Here is a 20802-nt window from a genome sequence, read left to right as displayed (position 1 = left end):
AGCATGCCCCACCTTATTTTACATACGGATTTTCTAGTGACAGATGCTTCCGATGCCCACAACTCCCAGCTACCACAAACACGCCCATGAGTGTCCTCATACACGTCCCCTTATGGGCCTTTGCAAGAATCTCTCTGGGAAACTACCCTAGGGTGAGTTACTAGTCATTGAAGACAATTTTTTTAAAGCTACCATTTATGGAGTGCTTATTATGTAAGGCACAGTTCTAAGCACTGTATATTGACTAATTTAATCCTTACAATAACCTGATGTGGTAAATTCCACTATTATCCTCATTTCACAAATGAAGAAATGAAACAAAAAAGATCGAGAAGCTAGGAAGTGGTAGTGCAGGGTTCCAAAACCTGGGCTCTTAACCATTACGCTACACTACCTGCAGATCCCTACTACACCCTCTAAAAACTTTCATGTTGTTGTTTTTGAGCCTATCCAGCTCAGAATTTGGTCAGAACAATTGGTCACAATATGTGAGGAGTGAAGACATCCTCTAGATCTGCTGGGCTGCGTCTTCTCCCTCCCTCCTTCCAGACACACTGACTCTCTGTTTAAACCTCCAAGCTCATTGGCCCCTCAGGGCCTTTGCACCAGCTGTTCCCTCCTCCAGAACGAGGCTCCCTTTCTTCTTTGCAAAGTTCATTCCTCTTCAGTTCTCAGCTTCACTGTCCCCTCTGCAGAGAATTCCTCCCTCACTACCCGTCTACAGCAATCACCCAGTCACGCTGTTTTACCACCCTATTAAAATTAACTAAAATTAATTCCCTGCCTAGAAATCATGTTTTCTTACATATTATTTATTTGCTTATTATCTTTCTCCTCCCACTAGAACCTAAGTTTCAGGAGAGCAGGGATGTGTCTGCATTGGTCTCTAGCTAACCCTTGGAGTCTAGGATAGCACCAAGTGCACAGGAGGTACTCCATAAATATGCCTTAAATGAACTGATTCCCTAATCTTGATTGCCCTTTGAAATCCATGTGGTAAGGTAATTATTGAAATAATCTCAGTCATTTTTGGAAGATAATCATATGTTGTTGGGTTAGTTTGCCTGCAGCAATTCTTACTAGCCACTCTGCAAAGTATTTTTTCCTTGATTTGTCCTAAATGTGCCTTCCTTCTGGCTTCAGAGGTTGCTTCTAGTCCGGATATACTAGGTCTAGTATATTTACCTTCTCTATATCTTTCATGACTTAAAAGTTTGCCCTTGTGTCCCATTTTAGCTATTGCCTTCTTAGACTTAAGAATTATTATCTTCCAACTTGCTACTTGTGAACACAAAATAAGTTCATTTTTTTCATCATCTTGGCCTTGTTCATTTCTGTCACATCTTAAGTTTTATAATTTTGAACCTCTATTTTTAGAAGAAATGACTAACTTTCTCATGCTTTAGGTCAGGGGACTTAGAAACATGTTGGTTTCACTCCTGTGGTGAACACTTGGCGTATGTGCTTCTTTATTTACCCTGCCCCAAGAGATGGTACTTACCATAGGCCCAGAGGGTGAGTCAAGATGAACGGAAAGATCTTGGAAATGTGATCAGAAAAGAAAACCTGCATTTTCTTCCTGGCAGAACCGCTTTGCGCTTGTGGTCCTTTGTAGGCGTGGTGAGTCTGTTTGTGGAGGGGACAGGTTTGCCGGTAGAAAGGAATCTTCAGGTACAGGGATTATTTAGCTCAGGTTTCACTGCGTTCTTGGTTTCCAGAGTGGCCAGAGAAAGGAGCAGATGCTGATGATTACTCATGCAACACTTGCTTTAAAGAGTTAGCTTTCATACCTTGGTGCATTTGGGAGGACACAAACCTTTCCTCAAAAAATAATAACACAATTATTTCCTCTTTTCTGTATTTTGGTAAGTCCATCATGCCATGTCATCGCTAACAAAGAGTAAAATTAGATATATTTTCTGCAATGTACCCCACCCGCCTTGCAATTCCCCTTCTACCGTGCTCTCCTTCGCTACTCCCATCCATTTAACAAATATTGCCTTGTGCGAAATAAAGTCGTCTCCTCCTGGAACATACTGCTCTTCATGTCCACACAGTGTATAGTAGGTGCGACTGGGAAAGGAAGTAAGCATGTTGTGGCTCAAATGCTCTCGTTGGAGATGGCTTGTGGCTCAATTTGTTATGAACTTTTATAAGTGCTGAGATTCTTTTCTCAAGGGACTGTATGACATTCTCCCTGTGCCTGTTGGATCATATTTGCCAAGCAGAATCATGGCAAAGAATCTTATGGCGTGATGCTTTCTACATGGATGGGAGTGCTATCACTATCGATTGGCTTTGGGAATTGCTGAAGAACAGAGAGGCTGGGCTTTTAACTGGAATTCACACTTATTTGGCATATATTCAAATGCTTCACTGAGAATTGATTAAGAGGAAACGGCTTCCCAATGGTAATAGAAAGCTAGAAAGTGGGAGTAATAACTTGGGACTACCGCTCTTAATGCACATGCAGTGCATTTAGAAAGATTCCCACCTCCAGATGCATTGTAAATGCCTGTTATCTAGTTCACTGGCCTGGATCCATTTGTCCGTTGTCCACTATTACTCCCTTATTCCAAATAAGGCTCAGAATATATTCTGGACATCACTTAACTCTAACCACATTTTATCAAGCTGTGTGTAAATTAACCCAAAACATGAAGCCAATGTCCATTAAGCTACTTTATCAAGAAGAGGGGTGGGGAGGGGTGTGTGGCAAAAGAAGGTTAACCATGGATGCATCCGTATAAGACCTGTCTTTGAGGAGAGACTGTATCTCCACAGCTTTTGGAAAGATTATATTCCCGAGAGAGGTATATTTCAGGGCTTGGAATTTTCTTTTGCTGATGGTTGAAACTTGCTTCTAAGAGAATCAAGTGGAACAAAACGTGAGGAATCACTTTTACGATAATTAAAACTATTTTGGATTTTTTATTTATCAATCTGGTTTCTAATATAATTTCAGTTAAATGAAAGACATTCACAAAGAATATTAGGCATACATACATAATTCCTTCTTTCATTCTAGTTTACATGCTGTTGCTTTTAGAGAGTGAAATTTTGTGTTATTTCCCAGGGATGGAATCCTACTTGATTTTACAGAAAGAATATTTGGCCCAGCTTTTCACAACTCTAACCTCTGCACTCACCGTGCTTGCTGGAAAAATTAAAAAACCCAACAAAACAAAACTTAGAATCAGGAACAGTTAGAACCATTTCTTGGACTACTTGAGAGGAATCTCCACGTTTTCATAGCCATCTCCGAATCCAGCAGTTGCTGTAAAAAAACTGCGACTTGGAAATGGTGCAGACCTTCTAGGGAGATCTGTTCTTAAAGCACATTTTTCATCTGGAAAATAAACTTGTAAATGCGCGCTGGATATTAATACCTGTGTGCCCATGTATCTTTACGACCTTCTGCCAGTCTTTGCTCCATGAAAGATAACCAACTGTTCAACATATTTTCCCGGTTTCACTGACAATGAGTTTTACACACCACTCATATCCAAAAAATACTGCTGTGAAAGAAATCTACTTTGAATTTTCCAACATTATCATGCAGGGTATGTGTGGCGTAGGCACAGAGCCATGAGGCTACGTGAAAATGTCACATTTGGTTTTTGTGTTGTCTTATTTATAAGCCAACCCAATCACACCGGGGGCACGTGTAAACCAGAAGTCACACCCAGGTGAGAATTTAGGGCTTTACGCACATTAGGTTCTGATTTCTCTGGCCTTTGGCTATTGCATCTCCTGATGTGGACAAGCCAGCTCCTTGGCAGTCTACCTGACTAATAATTTAGCAGTTGTACAGCAACACCCCATAAGTCTCCACACCCCTGGACATGGCCACATTGTTTCTTTGATGTGACTTATAACCACAGCCAGAAAGTAAGTCTTCCAATAGACTCTATTGCATTTGGCCTTTATATTTGGGTTTCAAAGTATTCTGCAGTCAAGAATCAATGGCATCTCACAATCGTCTTGGGAAGTAGGTAAAACAGCTCTATCTTAAATACAGAGCAAAGAAGGACAGAGGCTTAGGGACTTGACCAAGGTCACATAGCAAATCAGGGGGACGGAAAGTGTTAGGACTGTCAGCAGACTCTCAGGGTCCACTCTCACCAAAATGTCATTAAAAAAACGGTGCCCATTGGGGGCTGGCCCGGTGGCGCAAGGGGTTAAGTGCGCGCACTCCGCTATGGTGGCCAGGGGTTCCCCAGTTCGGATCCAGGGTGCGCACCGAGGCACCGCTTGTCGAGCCATGCTGTGGCGGCGTCCCATATAAAGTAGAGGAAGATGGGCATGGATCTTCCTCAGCAAAAAAAGAGGAGGATTGGCAGATGTTAGCTCAGGGCCGATCTTCCTCACACACACACAAAAAATGGTGCCCATTGGCTTTTAGCTCAAATCAGGTAGGCACACTGTTACTGTTTCTCCCCTATTTCAGGATCAGATGGTTCTATTGGGACTAGCAATTTAGGACCTATATTTGGCTGGCTAACTGGGATTCAATTTGATAATTGCTGCCTTTCTTTTAGAAAACTGCTTGCTAGAATGGTGAAAGGGAAAAAAATATTAAGAGGTTCCAATCAGGTACTAATCATTTGGAGGCGTGAGATGTGAAGGGACCATTAAAATGTTTACACCATAAGAGAAAGGAGAGGGAGAAAAAGAACAAGAGGAGAAAAAGAATAAGTGGAAAGACAGAAAAGACATCCTATTATAGAAGGAAACACAAGTTTCTTCTTGACACCACACTGACACTATATGTTCATATCTGGCAGCTGTGTGCTTTTTCCGTAAGTGCTTTCTACGGCTTGTGTCTTTGTGTCCAGCTCTCAGCCGGCATCTGGTGGCTGCTCAACAGATGTTCAGCAACAACATTAAGATCTACTCTTTGGCTCATGCCAATTCTTTTTCCTGTGCCTCTGAATTCCTGCTCCCGTTAGGAAAGGATGCTTGTTTATCAAACACAGAGCCAACAGGAAATTTTCCAACAAAGGCACTCCAAACTCTTGTTCTCAGCTCTTTAACAAAAACTCCCATACAACAAGTCTGTTTCCTTGAGCGTTTGGTTGAAAGCCACAAGGGGATATATAGTCTTATATATTAAGAAGTGCCAGAGAAGAACTTAACAATAATATAACTTCTTACCTCCGAGTTAGCTTCCTTGAGCTGAAGTGAATATGTTGACAGCTTACAATAGCACGGATTTTGCATTCATTCAAAGTCCCCACTCCCAGCTTCTCCAAACATAGATGCTTGCTTTATAACAGAGGATGCTTCCTGTACAAACAACCCTAAATCAGCCATCAGCTTTGCCTGAAACTTTAAAACAGCCTCTTACGTAAAACTATTTTTTTGTTTTTTTGAGTTTATTTTGTCTGTTCTTATTATTTAAAGAGGGCACCACTAGCCTATTTGTGCTTGACTGATAACGTATTGGGATATAAGATGTCAAGATTTTGCGGGATATGATTGACAAAGCAAGACTAGGCACTGAGCTGGGGTCAGAATGTCACAGCTATCTAGGCTGCGTTGTCCTAAGCTTTCAAGGGAGAAAGCTGGAAAAAAGAGCTGCTTCCTTTTCTTCACATAAACAAATTATTTATCATTCAGAATATACCGGATATGGCTTTCATAAATAGAATTAGGAGTTTTTGTGAAGACCACAACCCCAAGGAGAAGCCAAGATTTCCAGCACTCATTTGGCCCTTAACTTAGTGACTTAATACCTTATCCACTTATTGGTGTCCTGTCTGCTGGCTGGACTGGAACCCCTTCAGGGCAGAGACTGTGTCACCTCTGCAGGTCTTAGAGGATGGTGAGATGGGAGGCCCACTGACCCGTGTAGCCAATCCAGTGCCCAAGGTTTGAAAATTTGGTGAGAGAAGTGTTGGGTTTCATTTTTCACCTTTTGTGGCAGGTAAGAGGAAAGGAGAGAGAGAAGGAAAAGGGTGAGAATATTCTAGTCTCAGGGGCTGTGATTGTTTTAATCCCCTAATCATTTTGGGAAGAAAGGCAAAGTGCTAAGACAATTCATCCAGAATAAAGCACGGGAAATGCAAGAAATAATGTTTCCATCTGGCATTATTTGTTAAGTGCAAAAGTAATACCTGTAAAATAGGTTTAAAAAAATCAGAAACATTTCTAAGACACATATTTAAAATTTGCTTTTTCGATTTGACAATACAAAAAAGAACCCTAAATGATAGTCATTTTGGTCAAATAAATAGTCTTCGTTTTCAGTATGTCATTTGTAAATGTTACGTTGTTCTGATATTTAGTCATATTAAATACTTTTCATTTAAAATGTATTTTATGGAAGAATGATGAAGACTTTTTAAAATTAAGGGTGTTCATGATAGTGCCTGAGGTCAGCAACCATAAAAGGGCATTAGTATTCCCTTTTTGTTCTATTATCTTGACTTGGATGGGAATTAACTGGTCCAATGTCTCCTTTGGAACGTGTCATGTACTGGTGCAATGTGCCATTGGCAGCTCTGGGTAACATTTTCCATCATTCAAGAAACTGAGGTCCTCCAATAAGTTAGGCATACGGAATATCTTTAAAAGTATGTATAAATAACCCAGACAAACTAGAATTTCCATTTTATCGAGGCAGGCCATCAGAAAATAGCATCAACACCTTTTAACCTCATCTTAACCCCATTCAGGAAGAGAAGGAAAAAAGTGATCATGTTTAATTCTTCAATATGTTGAAGTCTAAACATTTTTTAAAAAAGAGCTGATTAAGTATAAGAACCTGAACTATAATGATCATAAATGGCAGTCATTCTAGAAATAATTTTTATGTAACCTTTTTAAAAATAAATAAGTGAAATTATTTTTTGGATCCTCCAATGGGAGCTATGCCCTCATTTGTTGATACAAAGTCTATTATTTTTCAATGAAACAATGAGTTATTTGTTGGAGTAAGTTGGATAAGATTCCTGATTAAACTGAGGGGTGATGGACTAGACATGTCCATTCTCTGAGAAGCAACAATCAGTTACCAGGTTTGTGATGAACCAGAGGTTCAACTGTATCTGCCAAGGAAGATCCCAAATCACGGGAGTGTGTCTGTTTAGGATGGAACAATACATGGAGTAGATGACAAAATACGGCAGTGTTTTCCATGTGATTCCCGAGTAACAGAAATAATAGCAATCATAACTTGATTTTATTGTGAGGTGTCCATTCAAGGACACTGCCTGCTAGGATTTTGTCACAGGGGCTTAAAAACTAGAGATTTAAAGCAAAATAAGAAGAGCAACCTAATTTATGCATTCACTAGAAAGTGTCCATACTCTTGCTACAACTATAAAAGAAACAGAACAAACAAATCATAACATCTGGCTCTAATTCCCCACCAAGGTGCTTACACACACACATAATATAGCCCAATACGTTGCAGGTAAAGCAGAGGAAAAATCTTTTGTAACAGCTGGTCACCACGGTATTATAGCTGATAGTTACAGATATTGAACAGGTCTAAGACTACATACATGGAACTATTATCTCGTAGAATTCGATGAAAAATAAAACCAACAATCCCAATATGAAACTACTTCCCCGGTTACTAATGCTTCTTTCCATTGTGTTGATTACGTCATTACACGACTGGTGCCATGTACTTTCTTCCTTCAACTGCTTCAGGCGGGAACTTCAGAGAATTGGCATAAATTGAGATCTCTTTGAAAACTGGCAAATAATAGGTTCTCTTTGCCCCTTTCTTTTTCCAATTTACAGGACACCAAAGGAAATATTATATGACATGAACTAGTTACTACCACAGCCCGTTAAAAGTTGACTATATGCAAAAGGAAGAGAATGCTAGAGACCATATGTACGCGCATCAGCTTTTCTCAAGAAAAAATTTCCACGTTCCAAGGGCTCTTCAAAATGTAGAAAACTTGCCCTGTTACCATGGGTTTTTAGAACACCTCTAAACACACACAAAATAAGACAGATATTACCTACAAATTTCAACCATTGCTTAAACTCTAAAAGCATTTTTTGTATTATTTTGTTTTCATACAGAAGGGGAAAACTCAGCTATAAAGAAATAGTAAAAAGTGTTTTTTGTGGCAATCAGTCGCAAGAATTTTCTGTTGCTTGCCTCTCCCAACTTGTGCTGATATTTTAAGGATGTGCTCAAGAGTATGAAGCAGGGTGCTTTTGTCCCTTTCCCTCCTCCCTAATAACTTCCCCCTCCCTATCCCATAGCCAAATAGACACCCCTCAAATGAGCCATTCCTTTTTGCTCTCATCAATGGTCTCTGTGAAATTGGGGTCGTTGTTCATGATGGCAGCATCCGCGTTCTCTGCTGACTCTGCTCCCTTCGCTTCATTGGTGTGGTAGGTGCCCTTGTGACGGAACATGTACCGAATGAGGAAGACCAAGGTGCAGAGGATGGTGAAAATCACCACAGCAATGACCCCTGGTGGAGACAGGAGAAAGACCAGAGGTTAAACTCCAACACTTGTTTCCCCACTCCACCATGGTTCCCTCAAACACTACCCTCTCCCATAGAAAACCCAAACTCCAAAACAATAACAATAAAAACTGACAGAACTAAAGAAAAAAATTAGACCAATTCACAATTATACTTGGAGATTTCAACACTCTTCTCTCAGTAATTGATAGAACAATTTAACAGAAAATTGGTAAGAATTTAGAAGACCTCAAAAACACTATTAACAAAGTTGACCTAAGCAAATAATACTGATTCAACACATCTTTCTTAAAATATAGGAGGAAATACTACTCGACTCATTTTATGGGGCCAGTATTATCCTGGCACTAAAACCAGACGAACACATTACAAGAAAAGAAAACTATGGAGCAATATTCCTCTTTACTAAAATTTTAGCAAATCAAACCCACCAATATGTAAAAAAGAATATATTATGATGAAGTGGTGTTAATTCTAGGAATGCAAGATTGGTTTAACATTAAAAAATAAAGCAATACAATTTACCACATTAAGCAAATAAAAGAGAAAAACCATATGATCATCTCAACAGATGCAGAAAAAGCATATGACAAACTTCAACATCCATTCATTTTAAAGCCCCTCAGGAAACAATCAATAAAAGGAAACTTTCTCAATCTGATAAAGGGGATCTATGAGAAACCTACAGCTAATATCCTACTTAATAGTGAAAGATTAAATATATTCCCCCTAAAATATGGAACAATGCAAGAATGTCACCTCTCAACACTTTTATTCATGATTGTACTGGAAGTCCTAGCCAGTGCAATAAAACAAGAAAAAGAAAGAAAAAGTGTACAGATTGGGAAGAAGTAAAAACTCTCTTTATTCTGAGATGACATGATTGCCTATGTAGAAATTTCTAAGGAATATAAAAAAAAAGTTGCTAGAACTAACAGTAAATTTAGCAAGGTATACAAAAATCAACTGTATTTTTAGATACTAACAAGAAACACTTGGAAAATGAAAGTAATAAAATAATATCACTTATAATAGAACAAATTGAACACAGTTATTCACGACTGTGTAGTGAAAACCATAAAACCTTGCTGAGAGAAATTAAAGAAGACCTAAATAAATGCATGGATATACCATGTTTAAGGTCAATATTGTTAAGATGTTCATTTATAGATATAATACAATCACAATGAAAATCACAGCAAAATTTTTTTCTGGTAGAAATTTATAAGCTGATTCTAAATTTTATATGACAATGCAAAGGACCCAGAATAGGCAAAATACTTTTGAAAAACAAAAAAGAAACAATTGGAGAACTTATATTGCTTATTTCGAGACTTACTGTAAAGACACAATAAAGCAAGTGTGGTATTGGCTAAGGAAAGATACAGATCAACAAAGCACAATAGGCAGTCCAGAAAATAGACATACACAATATAGTCTATTGACTTTTGACAGAAGAGCCAAGGCAATGAAATTGGCAAAAAACATAGTCTTTTTAACACGTGGTCTTGGAATAACTAGATATTCATTTGGAAAATAATGACTTTGATCTTTATCTCACACTATATACAAACATTAACTCAAAGTGATTATGGATTTAAAAATAAAAACTAAAGCTATAAAACAAAACATAGGAGAAAATTTTCACAACCTTGGGGTAGGCAGATTTTTAAGATAGGATTAAAAAAATCACAAACTATGAAAAGATTAGAAAAATTGGATTTTGTCAAAATTAGAATTTCCTGCTTTTAAAAAAATACCACTAAGAAAATGAAAAGGCTAGTCACAGACTGAGAGAAAATATTCACAATACAAATGTCTGACAAAGGACTTGTATTCAGAATATAAAAAGAACTCTTACAACTCAATAGCAAAACAAACAATCCAATTAAAGATGGGGAAAGATTTAAAGAGACACTTCACAAAAGATTTACAAATAGCAATATGCACATGAAAAGATGTTCAACATTACCAGTCACCAGATAATTGCACATTAACACTACAATGAGATACCACTGTTCATCCACTAGAGTGGCTGTGTTGGTGAGATTGTGGAGCAACTTGACCTCTCAGATATTGATCATGGGAATGTAAAACGGTTCAACCATTTTGGAAAACTGTATGGCAATTTCTTACAAAGTTAAATATCCACTTTCTATAACACTCAGCAATTGCACTCCTAGGAATTACCAAAGAGAAATGAAAACTTTATGTTCACACAAGACTTATACAGAATATTCATAGCAGATTTATTCAAAATAGCCCAAACCTGGGAACAAACCAAACATCTATCAACAAGTGAGTAAATAAAACAAATTCCAGTACATTCATACAATGGAGTACAACTTGGCAACAAAAGTAAAGGGACTATTGATACACGAGATCTGTGGACAGATCTCAAAATCATTATGCTGAGTGAAAGAAGTAAGGAGCAGCAGATTGCATACTATGTGATTCCATTTATATGAAACTCTAAAAGAGGCAAAAGTAACCTATGTGACAAAAAGCAAATTAGAGGTTGCCTTGGTTAGGAGTGGGGCAAGGGAAAGGATGGACAACAAAGGGGCACAAAGAGCTTTTTGCGGTTGGAAATGCTCTATATCTTGATTGTGGTGGTGGTTATGGATGTATGCATTTGTCAAAAGTCACCTACCTGTTACACTTACATAAGTGCATATAATACTTCAATAAAGTTGATCTTAAGCCACATGCAAAAAAATGAAAGTAGACCCTTACCTTACACCATACACAAAAATTAACTCCAAATGGATTAAAGACTTGAATGTAAGACCTGAAACTATGAAACTTCTAGAAGAAAACATAGGCAGTATGCTCTTCGACATCAGTCTTAGCAACATATTTTCAAGCACCATGTCTGACCGGGCAAGAGAAACAATAGAAAAAATAAAGAAATGGGACTACATCAAACTAAAAAGCTTCTGCACAGTAAAGGAAACCATCAACAAAACAAAAAGACAACCTAACAATTGGGAGAAGATATATGCAAACCATACATCTGATAAGGGGTTAATCTCCAAAACATAAAGAAGTCATGCATCTCAACAACAAAAAAACTAACAACCCAATTAAAAAATGGGCAAAAGACCTGAACAGACATTTCTCCAAAGAAGATATACAGATGGCCAACAGACACATGAAAAGATGTTCAAAATCATTAACTATCAGGGAAATGCAAATCAAAACTACAATGAGATATCACCTCACGCCCGTCAGAATGGCTATAATTAACAAGACAGGAAACAACATGTGTTGGAGAGGATGTGGAGAGAAGGGAACTCTCATACACTGCTGGTGGGAGTGCAAACTGGTGCAGCCACTATGGAAAACAGTATGGAGATTCCTCAAAAAATCAAGGATAGAACTATCATATGATCCAGCTATTCCACTGCTGGGTATTTATCCAAAGAACTTGAAAACACCAATTTGTAAAGGTACATGCACCCCTGTGTTCATTGCAGCGTTATTCACAATAGCCAAGACTTGGAAGCAACCTAAGTGCCCATCAAGGGACGAATGGATAAAGAAGATGTGGTACATATACACAATGGAATACTACTCAGCCATAAGAAACGATGAAATCCAGCCATTTGTGACAACATGGATGGACATTGAGGGTATTATGCAAAGTGAAATAAGTCAGAGGGAGAAGGTCAAATACCGTATGATTTCCTTCATTAAGTAGTAGATAATAACAACAATAAACAAACACATAGAGATTGGATTGGTGGTTACCAGAGGGGAAGGAGGGAGGGAGGAGGGCGAAAGGGATGATTCGGCACATGTGTGTGGTGATGGGTTGTAATTAGTATTTGGGTGGTGAAGATGATGTAATCTATGCAGAAATAGAAGTATAACGATGTACACCTGAAATTTATATTATGTCATAAACCAATGTTACTGCAATAAACAAAAAATTTAAAAAAAAATCAAGTTGATCTTAAAAAAGCAAAAAACAATGAGGATAGCGACCTTGATAAGACCGAACTTTGGACAATGTGATTTAAGCAGCATTCTGAATGTATTCTAATTTTATAGTCATATATATTTCTTATAGGCGTCTACTTTTCTTCATGTGAAAAAGAAACCTACTGGCTAAGCCAAGTTGATTGGCTGAGTTTAAAATCCTAGATATATTTTCCATATTAGCTATCCTCAGAGAGGTAGGAAACATCTTTATGAAGTAAGACAGAAGCAGGGAGAGAAGAAGTCAATGGGCCACAGGGCTATCAATATTGAATCAAACGAGGACCAACTGCATCACTAGGAGAGTCAAATTATTCTGCAGCTGTCCCTGGTTAGAAGAAAAGACTGGAATATTCTAGATACTCTGGCTTATTAATTTCCTGGTAATTTTTACTAAGGTAACTGAAGACAGCCTAGCATGGTCCTTCCCATTTTTGTAGTAAGCTATCCTGGACCATTTGGGATGCGAGAGGATGAGAGTAAGAAAAGATAGGAGAGAATAAAGAAATGTCCGGGCTGTCGCCATGACTGCCGACTTGCAAACTTAGATTCTGGCTGGCTCACCACTACCGTTCTTTTTTACAAGTCTGCATTAAAAAGTAGCCAGGTTACATTTACCACAGTTTTTCCACATCTGTATATCGCAATCTTAAGTCATATTTAAATAGCAAAATGAATAAAATACAAATCTAGACGACTCTTTTTTTCCCTAGACTATGATTTTTATTGAAAATTACTACCACAGGTGAGTAGCCACATGAAAGCCTGCTCTATATGTCACCTACCTCCAATGATAGCGGAGTTTCTGTTGACTCCATTTCTTATAGCTTGGCCTTGTCCTGGATTATATGGAAAATCAGCACTGGCTGTAGAGAAAGAAATGAAAACTCAAGTGTAAGCATCATGTATATCATTAATCCCAAGTAATCTGATACCTATTTCTTCATACAACTCTTCAACGCTTCCTGTTTTCCTAAATGAGATTTCATTTGGACCCATCTTGCTATTGTTTCCCACAAGAATCATAGCAACCTCCACATGTTCCTGCGGTTGTCTTTGCACAAGGCCCAGACAAGCACTATAGCTCCTTTGGAGGAATATTAATGAATCTTAGAACTACCTGAGCTGGCTTGTCCAGTTCCACTGACAGAAAAGCTTACATATTAGAAGACTTTTTCTTCCTTTTGGCTGAAATCTGTGTCCCATCCATTTCTATCCCATTCACAACTGGTGGCAATGAATATATTTGTAGATGAGCTTTCTACAGCTTACAGCACTAGTTTAAAAAGTAATCATGTCTTTAAATGAATATTTTACATGGCTCCAATAAAACATCATACACTTCAGGAATTTGTAAGAGGGTAATATTTCATAAGAGTTGAAAAGAATATTAACTGCCTAATAAATTTTCTATTTCTTTCTCTATTATAAAAAATAAGAACTAGTTATATTAAATTTAGACATTTCTCTAAGATAAAACAAATTTCAAGCACACAAAAGGCAAAAAATCCTGAAGTCTTTCTATAGGTCAGCAGAATATCTATTCTCATCCATTCAAGCTAATTCAACTTCAAAAACAATTTCACATTTGTTGGACTTCCATTTGAGAAGTTAAGGTTTCAGGTAAATCTTCCAACAGAAGCAGCTTCTTCTAGAACCATGGCTACTGAAAGGTACCAATTAAATATAAAAATTTTTAAAAGTAGTTATTTGGCATAATTGAATGTGTGCACACTGAGGAAACAGGTTTGTGGTATGATTCAGAGATAATCTCACTAAGGACTCAGTTTTTCTAACGCTAATTTCTCCCCAGGGCTATGGACTTCCAAGATTCCCCAGGAGAATGATAAAAAGTAGGTACAGCTCTTTCTCCTCCTTTTCCCTAGGAGATGTGGCAACCAAAAGGGAGATTCCAGATTCTACCAGCACATGCTATTTAATCCTTTCTCTCTTAGAGTTGGTACTCTTACTTAGGACCAGGAAAATTATTGTTTCCTAGATGTATCATATTCCAAATTCACTCAACCATCAGGGCCATTCAAACCTGTTAATTTGATTAAAACCATGGACACTAAGAAAGGTACAAATGCAAGGGAACTTAACTCCAAGTCCTCGGGACTTTTCACATTCCCCTAAATCTTTAACTGGTGGAGGCGGAAGAGACCTTTTGGTGGTATAATGCTTGTTTTAACTGGTCCAATCCTCAGTCTAGTCAGATGGGCGGGGAAATTTGCACAGGCAGAGCCAATGCCAAGCACAGTGCAATTGGCTGCTTTCCCAGTAGCTCACTTTCCCACGCCCCTTCAGGATTTTCTAGGGTAGACAGCATGGATTGACATTCAAAATTCCAAATGTTAGCCCAAGAATGCAAAGATCTTACATTTATAGGCTTATCATTTAATATTAGATTGATCATAAAATTATCATATGTGAATAAAACTGGCTCACATTAAAATATATAATGTTTTTAGAAATCTTGGCTTTCTTCTTTAAACCCGAGTTTTCTCTTCAGAGAAATATTATCAGTAGATGTGACAAATAAATTCATTTATTCATTCAACAAATCTTTGTAGAATATCTACTATATGTCAGGCATATAAGTGCTAGGGATATACAATAATCAATAAAACAGACAAAAATTGTTATTAATGAGAACTTTCCATGCCTCATTGAAGAATCTGGTTAATAGAGTCAAAATACTAATCTAAAGCATGGATGTGGTTTTAGTGATGACCCCATCCATTTACAGCGAATTGCCTGAAATTGCTTTGTAGCGACCACCCTGTAACTCACACACCCCTAGGGCACAGTAAGACTTCGTTATTAGTGCACATAATTCTCTGAGGCAAACCACTCTTCAAAGACCGAGAGCTGCTTTTCAAGGACGAAAGCTCGTACCTTCACTGCCCATCTTTGGCATAGTTTCCAGGCCTTTTGATGCTGTAATCATCCTTCTCTGGACACTATTTAGTCCATGTCCTTTAAAAAAAGTCAGCAAGCTTCTAAGTGGCCTAGCTGGGATGAGAACCCAGATAGGGTTAATTCCAAAGTGAATAATCTTCCCTATTCTGCCTTTTGAGGGCTGGGAAGAGTCAGACAGGTGAGCTGTTGAGGAAGTCCCAGCTTCCAGACAATTTAGCTTCGGTGGAGCCTATGGGAGAAGCAGCCTTTTTTAGGGGACGCGGGAGAGAAATTTGTTTTGTTTTGGATGTATTGAGTTTGAGGTGCCTCTAGGACTCCCAGGTGGAGATACCTACTAGACATCTGGATATTTTGTGAGTAGGTCATATTCCTCATCTCCTTTTGATAAACATAGAAATCTCCTGACCTCTGAATAATGTAAATCTTCAAAATACCTTAAGTATGGCGACAGAAAATTACAGTGGTAATTTTGTTATTATTCTATTGTGTGATATTCATGGTACTATGAAATGATTGGCTTTTCTGCTTCAGGTGGTGTGCATGGTAGAGCACAGCAGTTTCTCTCTGCTCCAGAGGGATCTCTCTGATCTCTTCCTTATGGCTTTGCATCCTTGGCCACAAAACTGCAGGAAAACACAGGTGCTCAGAGATATTGATACGCTTCTTCCTGGGTCCCTTGAAGTTGTTGATATAAACAGTAGTGGAATGTGTGGGTGTGACCTGGGATGACCCAAGGACAATGACAAGAGCTGGAAGAGAACATTTGAAAATATCGTAGGATTGCCTTTGGTATACAATCCGAACTCCTCAGCATGGGATGAAGGCCTCTCTGAGCTGAGTTTCTCTCCTGCCTCTTCCTCACAGGACCACTTTTCCAACTTAATATTCTAGGCACACGGATTCCTGATGCTTCAGGTCTATGTGCCTTTGCTCATCCCTACGGCACTCTCTGTCTCAACATGTGGTTTGCCTTTCCTCTCTTTGTCCAATAAATCTTACCTATTTCCTGAAACTATCCCCAGCCGCCTCAGATTAAATGTCTGGCCCTCTTTTCAATGACTATACCCTTAATTCTTGTCACTCCTTATGTGGTAATCATCCTCTTAAAGGCAGAGGCCAATCTTACACAGGTTTGCAGCCCCAGTGACAAATAGTGCAGATACGTAGCGAGAGCTAATTGGATGCTCGTTGACTGGGCTAATAAAAATCAATCTATTAAGAGGTGTGTAAACATTTGTGTAGCCTCTTCTAATTATAAAGTCTCCCATGCAGGTATAATTTTGAAAGTCAGCTGCCTAAACTCAACTCATCCCTTAAAGCAAGGCAGCATTCTTATTCTTCCCAACAAAGGAAACGAACATGTAGAAGACAGAAAAGCTACTAGTGATTCCCATGTCCATTAGTCTTTGGTTACTATCAGAAAACAATCAGTGGAAAACTCTTAGGTACAGCAGAAGTCCTTACGAAATTCAAGGGCAGGGTTCTGTTTTTTGCATGAGCATCTCCATTTTCATGGCTTTATTTATAACTTAAGCCCAGTTGTCCTAATGCGTGTGAATGCTTACTCCCTTGAGGAAAATCCATTTTATTCTGGCAAGCAGAGTGATTGCTATTTTGACAGATATATTTCAAATGATTTCATTGTAACTGTCCTTTCCCCTGGGTACCAACATTCTCTTGGAAATGCACGTAGAGAAACACAGAGACCAAGCGACGCTACTGAGACTAAACCACAAACCTCACTCAGGACGCATGCTCCATTCTCTGCTGACTTCCATGCCCCACCCCCCAACATTTGCTAGGAGAGCCGAGCAACTTAGGTGGTGCTGGAGTATCAAGGAACCTATATTTTGGGAAACGTTGTGGGTAGGTCCAAAATAGACTTTAGATAGTGACAGTCTCAAGACCAGACTTGCATCAAATAGGCAAAGAGTATACGCAATACATTTTTCTTCTGGATCCCCAAACGACACCACATGACGATACCCAGCAAAGCGTGGCTCTCTTCCAGCCCTGATTTCACATCTCACAGAGGCGTGTGTGTTTCTGCTTGTTTCCCTTGCGCATGTCCTTCTTGTCTGGTCGTCCCCATCGTATTGATAGACCATGTTTCCCTGGTACCACTCGGAGATTAGCTCTCCTCCCCTCCTCCAGCCACCGTGGGGCAAGCAGGACATGTTGCTGCAGGAATTGGTGATGGGGGATTCTTCTCCCATGAACATGCTTACTGAACAGCCTGGCTGAGGCTTCAGAGCCATATGTGCGCTCCTGCCCTCCTCACCCGCAGAGAAGGCAAATCTATCACAGAGCCTAAACATACTCAGATGCGGATCACATTCACACTGTAACACGCAGACCTTCTTCCCTTCCACTGCCTTTATCTTCCACGTGAGAAGCAATCTGACAGCTCAATATTGGTGCACTTTTCCCTTCCTCCACCTTCAGGTGGAAAAACAAGGAAATAACAATGAGCATACTTTGAACGAGCAGGCCCCAGGGAAAGTGTTCCCGTAATTATACAGATACAGTAAAATGGTCAAGTATTGGGTGAGTAAAAATACATTCCCCGCCAAAATAGAAAACATGAATGTTTTGTTCCATTTCTAAAGGCTTTTGCCCTTCCTATGCTACATTCTTGGGAGGATTTGTCAGAAAAGCAAACAACTGTCTAATTAGCACCTCTTCTATGTGCGGGTTGGGCAGGGGAGAGTGTGGTGTCCTTCCCTTGGCAGAAGGGACAACCGGGGCTCTTGAGTGGCAGTGACAAGTTCTGAGCCTCACCTGCTGCAAGAAGAGAGGCATTACACAACGAAGATCCCCAGTGGCCATGCAGGTCGTCCATATGTGACAAGCAGTGAAGCTCTAAATTCTAGGATGGTGTGGAATCAGCCATCATTTGGACTACACTCTCCTCACATTTAAGACTCTCTAGGGCTCAGAGTAGCAAGTGGCTAGTTGTGGTGGAATCAACCTAGAAGTGTTTTCCTTCCATTGTGGTGTACAAAAAGTAAATTCCCATGAAATTCAAATCTCACAAACAAGCTGTTGAGGAAATAATAATAATAATAATAGCATTTCCTACAAGTCAGGCACTGTTTTAAGCCATTTTCATCTTCATATGAACCTTGTGAGGTTGGCATATTCATCCCATTTTGGACTAAACATGGTCTGCGGTCCCATGACCAGCAGTAAGTGGTGGAGCCAGGGTTTAAACCCAGGAAACTGGCTCCAGAAACCACTTGCAAAACACTAAGCTGAACGGCCTCTGATGAGAAAGTACTGGTCTACACTGGCTTGATCAAATTATTGACACCACCGCATGGTCTTAAGGCAACCAACTAATTTAGCCCAGTTGTTTTCTCTGTGGTTGGTGGGCTGTCTCTGTAGGCCAACGATATCTACAGGCTTCTGACTGCACTTGTCTGGCTTCAAAAGCTGAGCATAAGAGACAATTTACCTGACGAAGGATAATTCCACATGATGACGGTATCAGCTGAACAACGTGGTAAACTAAGAACTCTGAACCAACATGGTGGAATAGAAACCCAATATTCCCTTGTTCCAGATGCGAACCCCTCATGGGCCCAAACAGCACAGAGAGAATGGTTATCACCATTACAGAAACACTTCAGAAATCATGAGTAGTGCTAACGGGGCTTTAAAACATTATTGTCGGAATATAATTTTTGATCGCATTCACAGAATGTGAAAAATTAATAGAAGAAAGTTTCAAGGCAGGTGCTTAAGTACAATAAACTGATATAAAAGACACAGTTGTAAGAACAGAATATTAAAAAGAGATTTGAATTCTTTAGCCTCCAATTTCTTGCCTGCCCCATTGAGAAGGTGGGGAGAAGATGAGGTAGTAAAGCATAGTTTTACTAAAGAAGATAAATGAGGTGTTGAGGTTCCTATTTACTAAATTTCAAAATGTGTAAAATTGTAGACTTTAGGTTCAGAAACCAATTGCAAATAAAACACACATTTAAATGTATAGAAAAATAAATTGAGATTATCTAACATATCTCCTCCTCCCACTGAAAGGCACTAAAAGCTTCAGGTTGTCATATATCAGGCCTAAGAAAGTTAGATAGTAGCTGACATCTAGAGAAAATATTGCCATGGAAACCACTTGAGAGCTCTAGCATCTAAAGTGATAATTTGAGACACTTCAACAAAACTGCTGCTATTAATTATAATTTAATTTAAATTGCAACATTATTTTTGCAGTGGGGTCCAGGCTGGATGATGTATATATGCCATTGTTTTTCCCAGCTTCTTTGTTTCATTTCATTTTATTCCCTCTTGAAATCTGAGCAGAAAATTTTTTCAAATAATTCGTTTTAGCCATTCATTATTGACTGATACTTTAGAAACAGATATGAAAACAAATGGTTGCCAACTAAGATGCTGAAGATATAAGGGGACGCTGTTCTATTTTAAGAGAGACTGTTGCTGATCACATTTTCAGGAGGGAGAGATTTCTCAAGGCCAGCAGGTTTTTATCCAGGAGAACAATATGTGGCACGTACCTCCTGAGCCTCAGTCTCGTATTTCTACCTATATCCTTCACCCCAGTTTCTGCAGAAAGGTAGCCAGCCAGAATTTCTGATTTCAAATGGGGCAGAGATTACGAATTTTTGGCTTCTGACTTGAGAAGTTAAACAAGCCTCACATTTCCAGCTTCTTAATAGAGAGGGAAAACGGCAGCTGCTTGCATGAAGTGTCGTGCTGTCTGAGATCCAGTCACCAAAAGAGGTTACATCAGGTGAAAAGAGAGGCCGGCTCAGTGGTGTAGTGGTTAGGTTTGTGCGCTCCGCTTCAGTGGCTTGGGGTTTGCAGGTTTGGATCCCGGGCACAGACCTATGCACTGCTTATCAACATGCTGTGCCAGGCATCTCACATAAAATAGAGGAAGATGGGCACAGATGTTAGCTCAGTGCCAATCTTCCTCAGCAAAAAGAGGAGGATTGGCAACAGATGTTAGCTCAGGGCTAATCTTCCTCACCAAAAAAAAAAAAAAATTAGAAAAGAAACAGAATAAAGGAACTTGTCATCATCTACTACATGTCTTGATTGTTTAAATAATGCCAAATTTTATCCAAAGGGCTGAATGAGCAATTGATTTTATTAAATTCCCTCCTTCCATTTTTTTTTCTAAGCCAACTTCTGAATTGTCTCAATTGCCTTTCAGGAGGAAGATGTACTGAGACTCCCAGACTAGGCTGATATTGCACTCTTTTGTCTTATTAAGTATAAATATGTATTTTAAAGGGAAAAGCTCATTACTGATAGAAGCTCAGACTTTGTATTCCACTAAATAAACACTAAGATAAGACACCTGATGTCCATTGTCATGTTACACAAAGACGTCTTGTTATTTCTTAGGTGGGCAAATTGTTCCTTCTTCCACGTTAGTTATCATTGCTTATGA

The 20802-nt window shown here is 39.1% G+C and overlaps 1 protein-coding gene across 1 annotated transcript in view; it reads right to left on the bottom strand.

The window, feature by feature from the left end:
• Positions 1–7169: 7169 nt before the first annotated feature.
• CNTNAP2 (contactin associated protein 2) overlaps positions 7170–20802 on the bottom strand; it is an 815107-nt gene continuing 801474 nt past the window's right edge. Inside the window, exons 15-16 of the mRNA XM_058532231.1 lie at positions 13232–13312; positions 7170–8447 (exon numbers count right to left, since the gene is read on the bottom strand). Coding sequence (XP_058388214.1) covers positions 8248–8447; positions 13232–13312 — 281 coding nt within the window. The 3' untranslated portion in view covers positions 7170–8247. The remainder of the gene's footprint in view (positions 8448–13231; positions 13313–20802) is intronic.

This window comes from Diceros bicornis, chromosome 3, assembly GCF_020826845.1.
Source record: "Diceros bicornis minor isolate mBicDic1 chromosome 3, mDicBic1.mat.cur, whole genome shotgun sequence".
In the NCBI taxonomy this organism is placed as follows: Eukaryota; Metazoa; Chordata; class Mammalia; order Perissodactyla; family Rhinocerotidae; genus Diceros; species Diceros bicornis.
The sequence above is the reverse complement of the archived record's forward strand: the minus strand, read 5'-3'. Positions and strand labels throughout refer to the sequence as shown.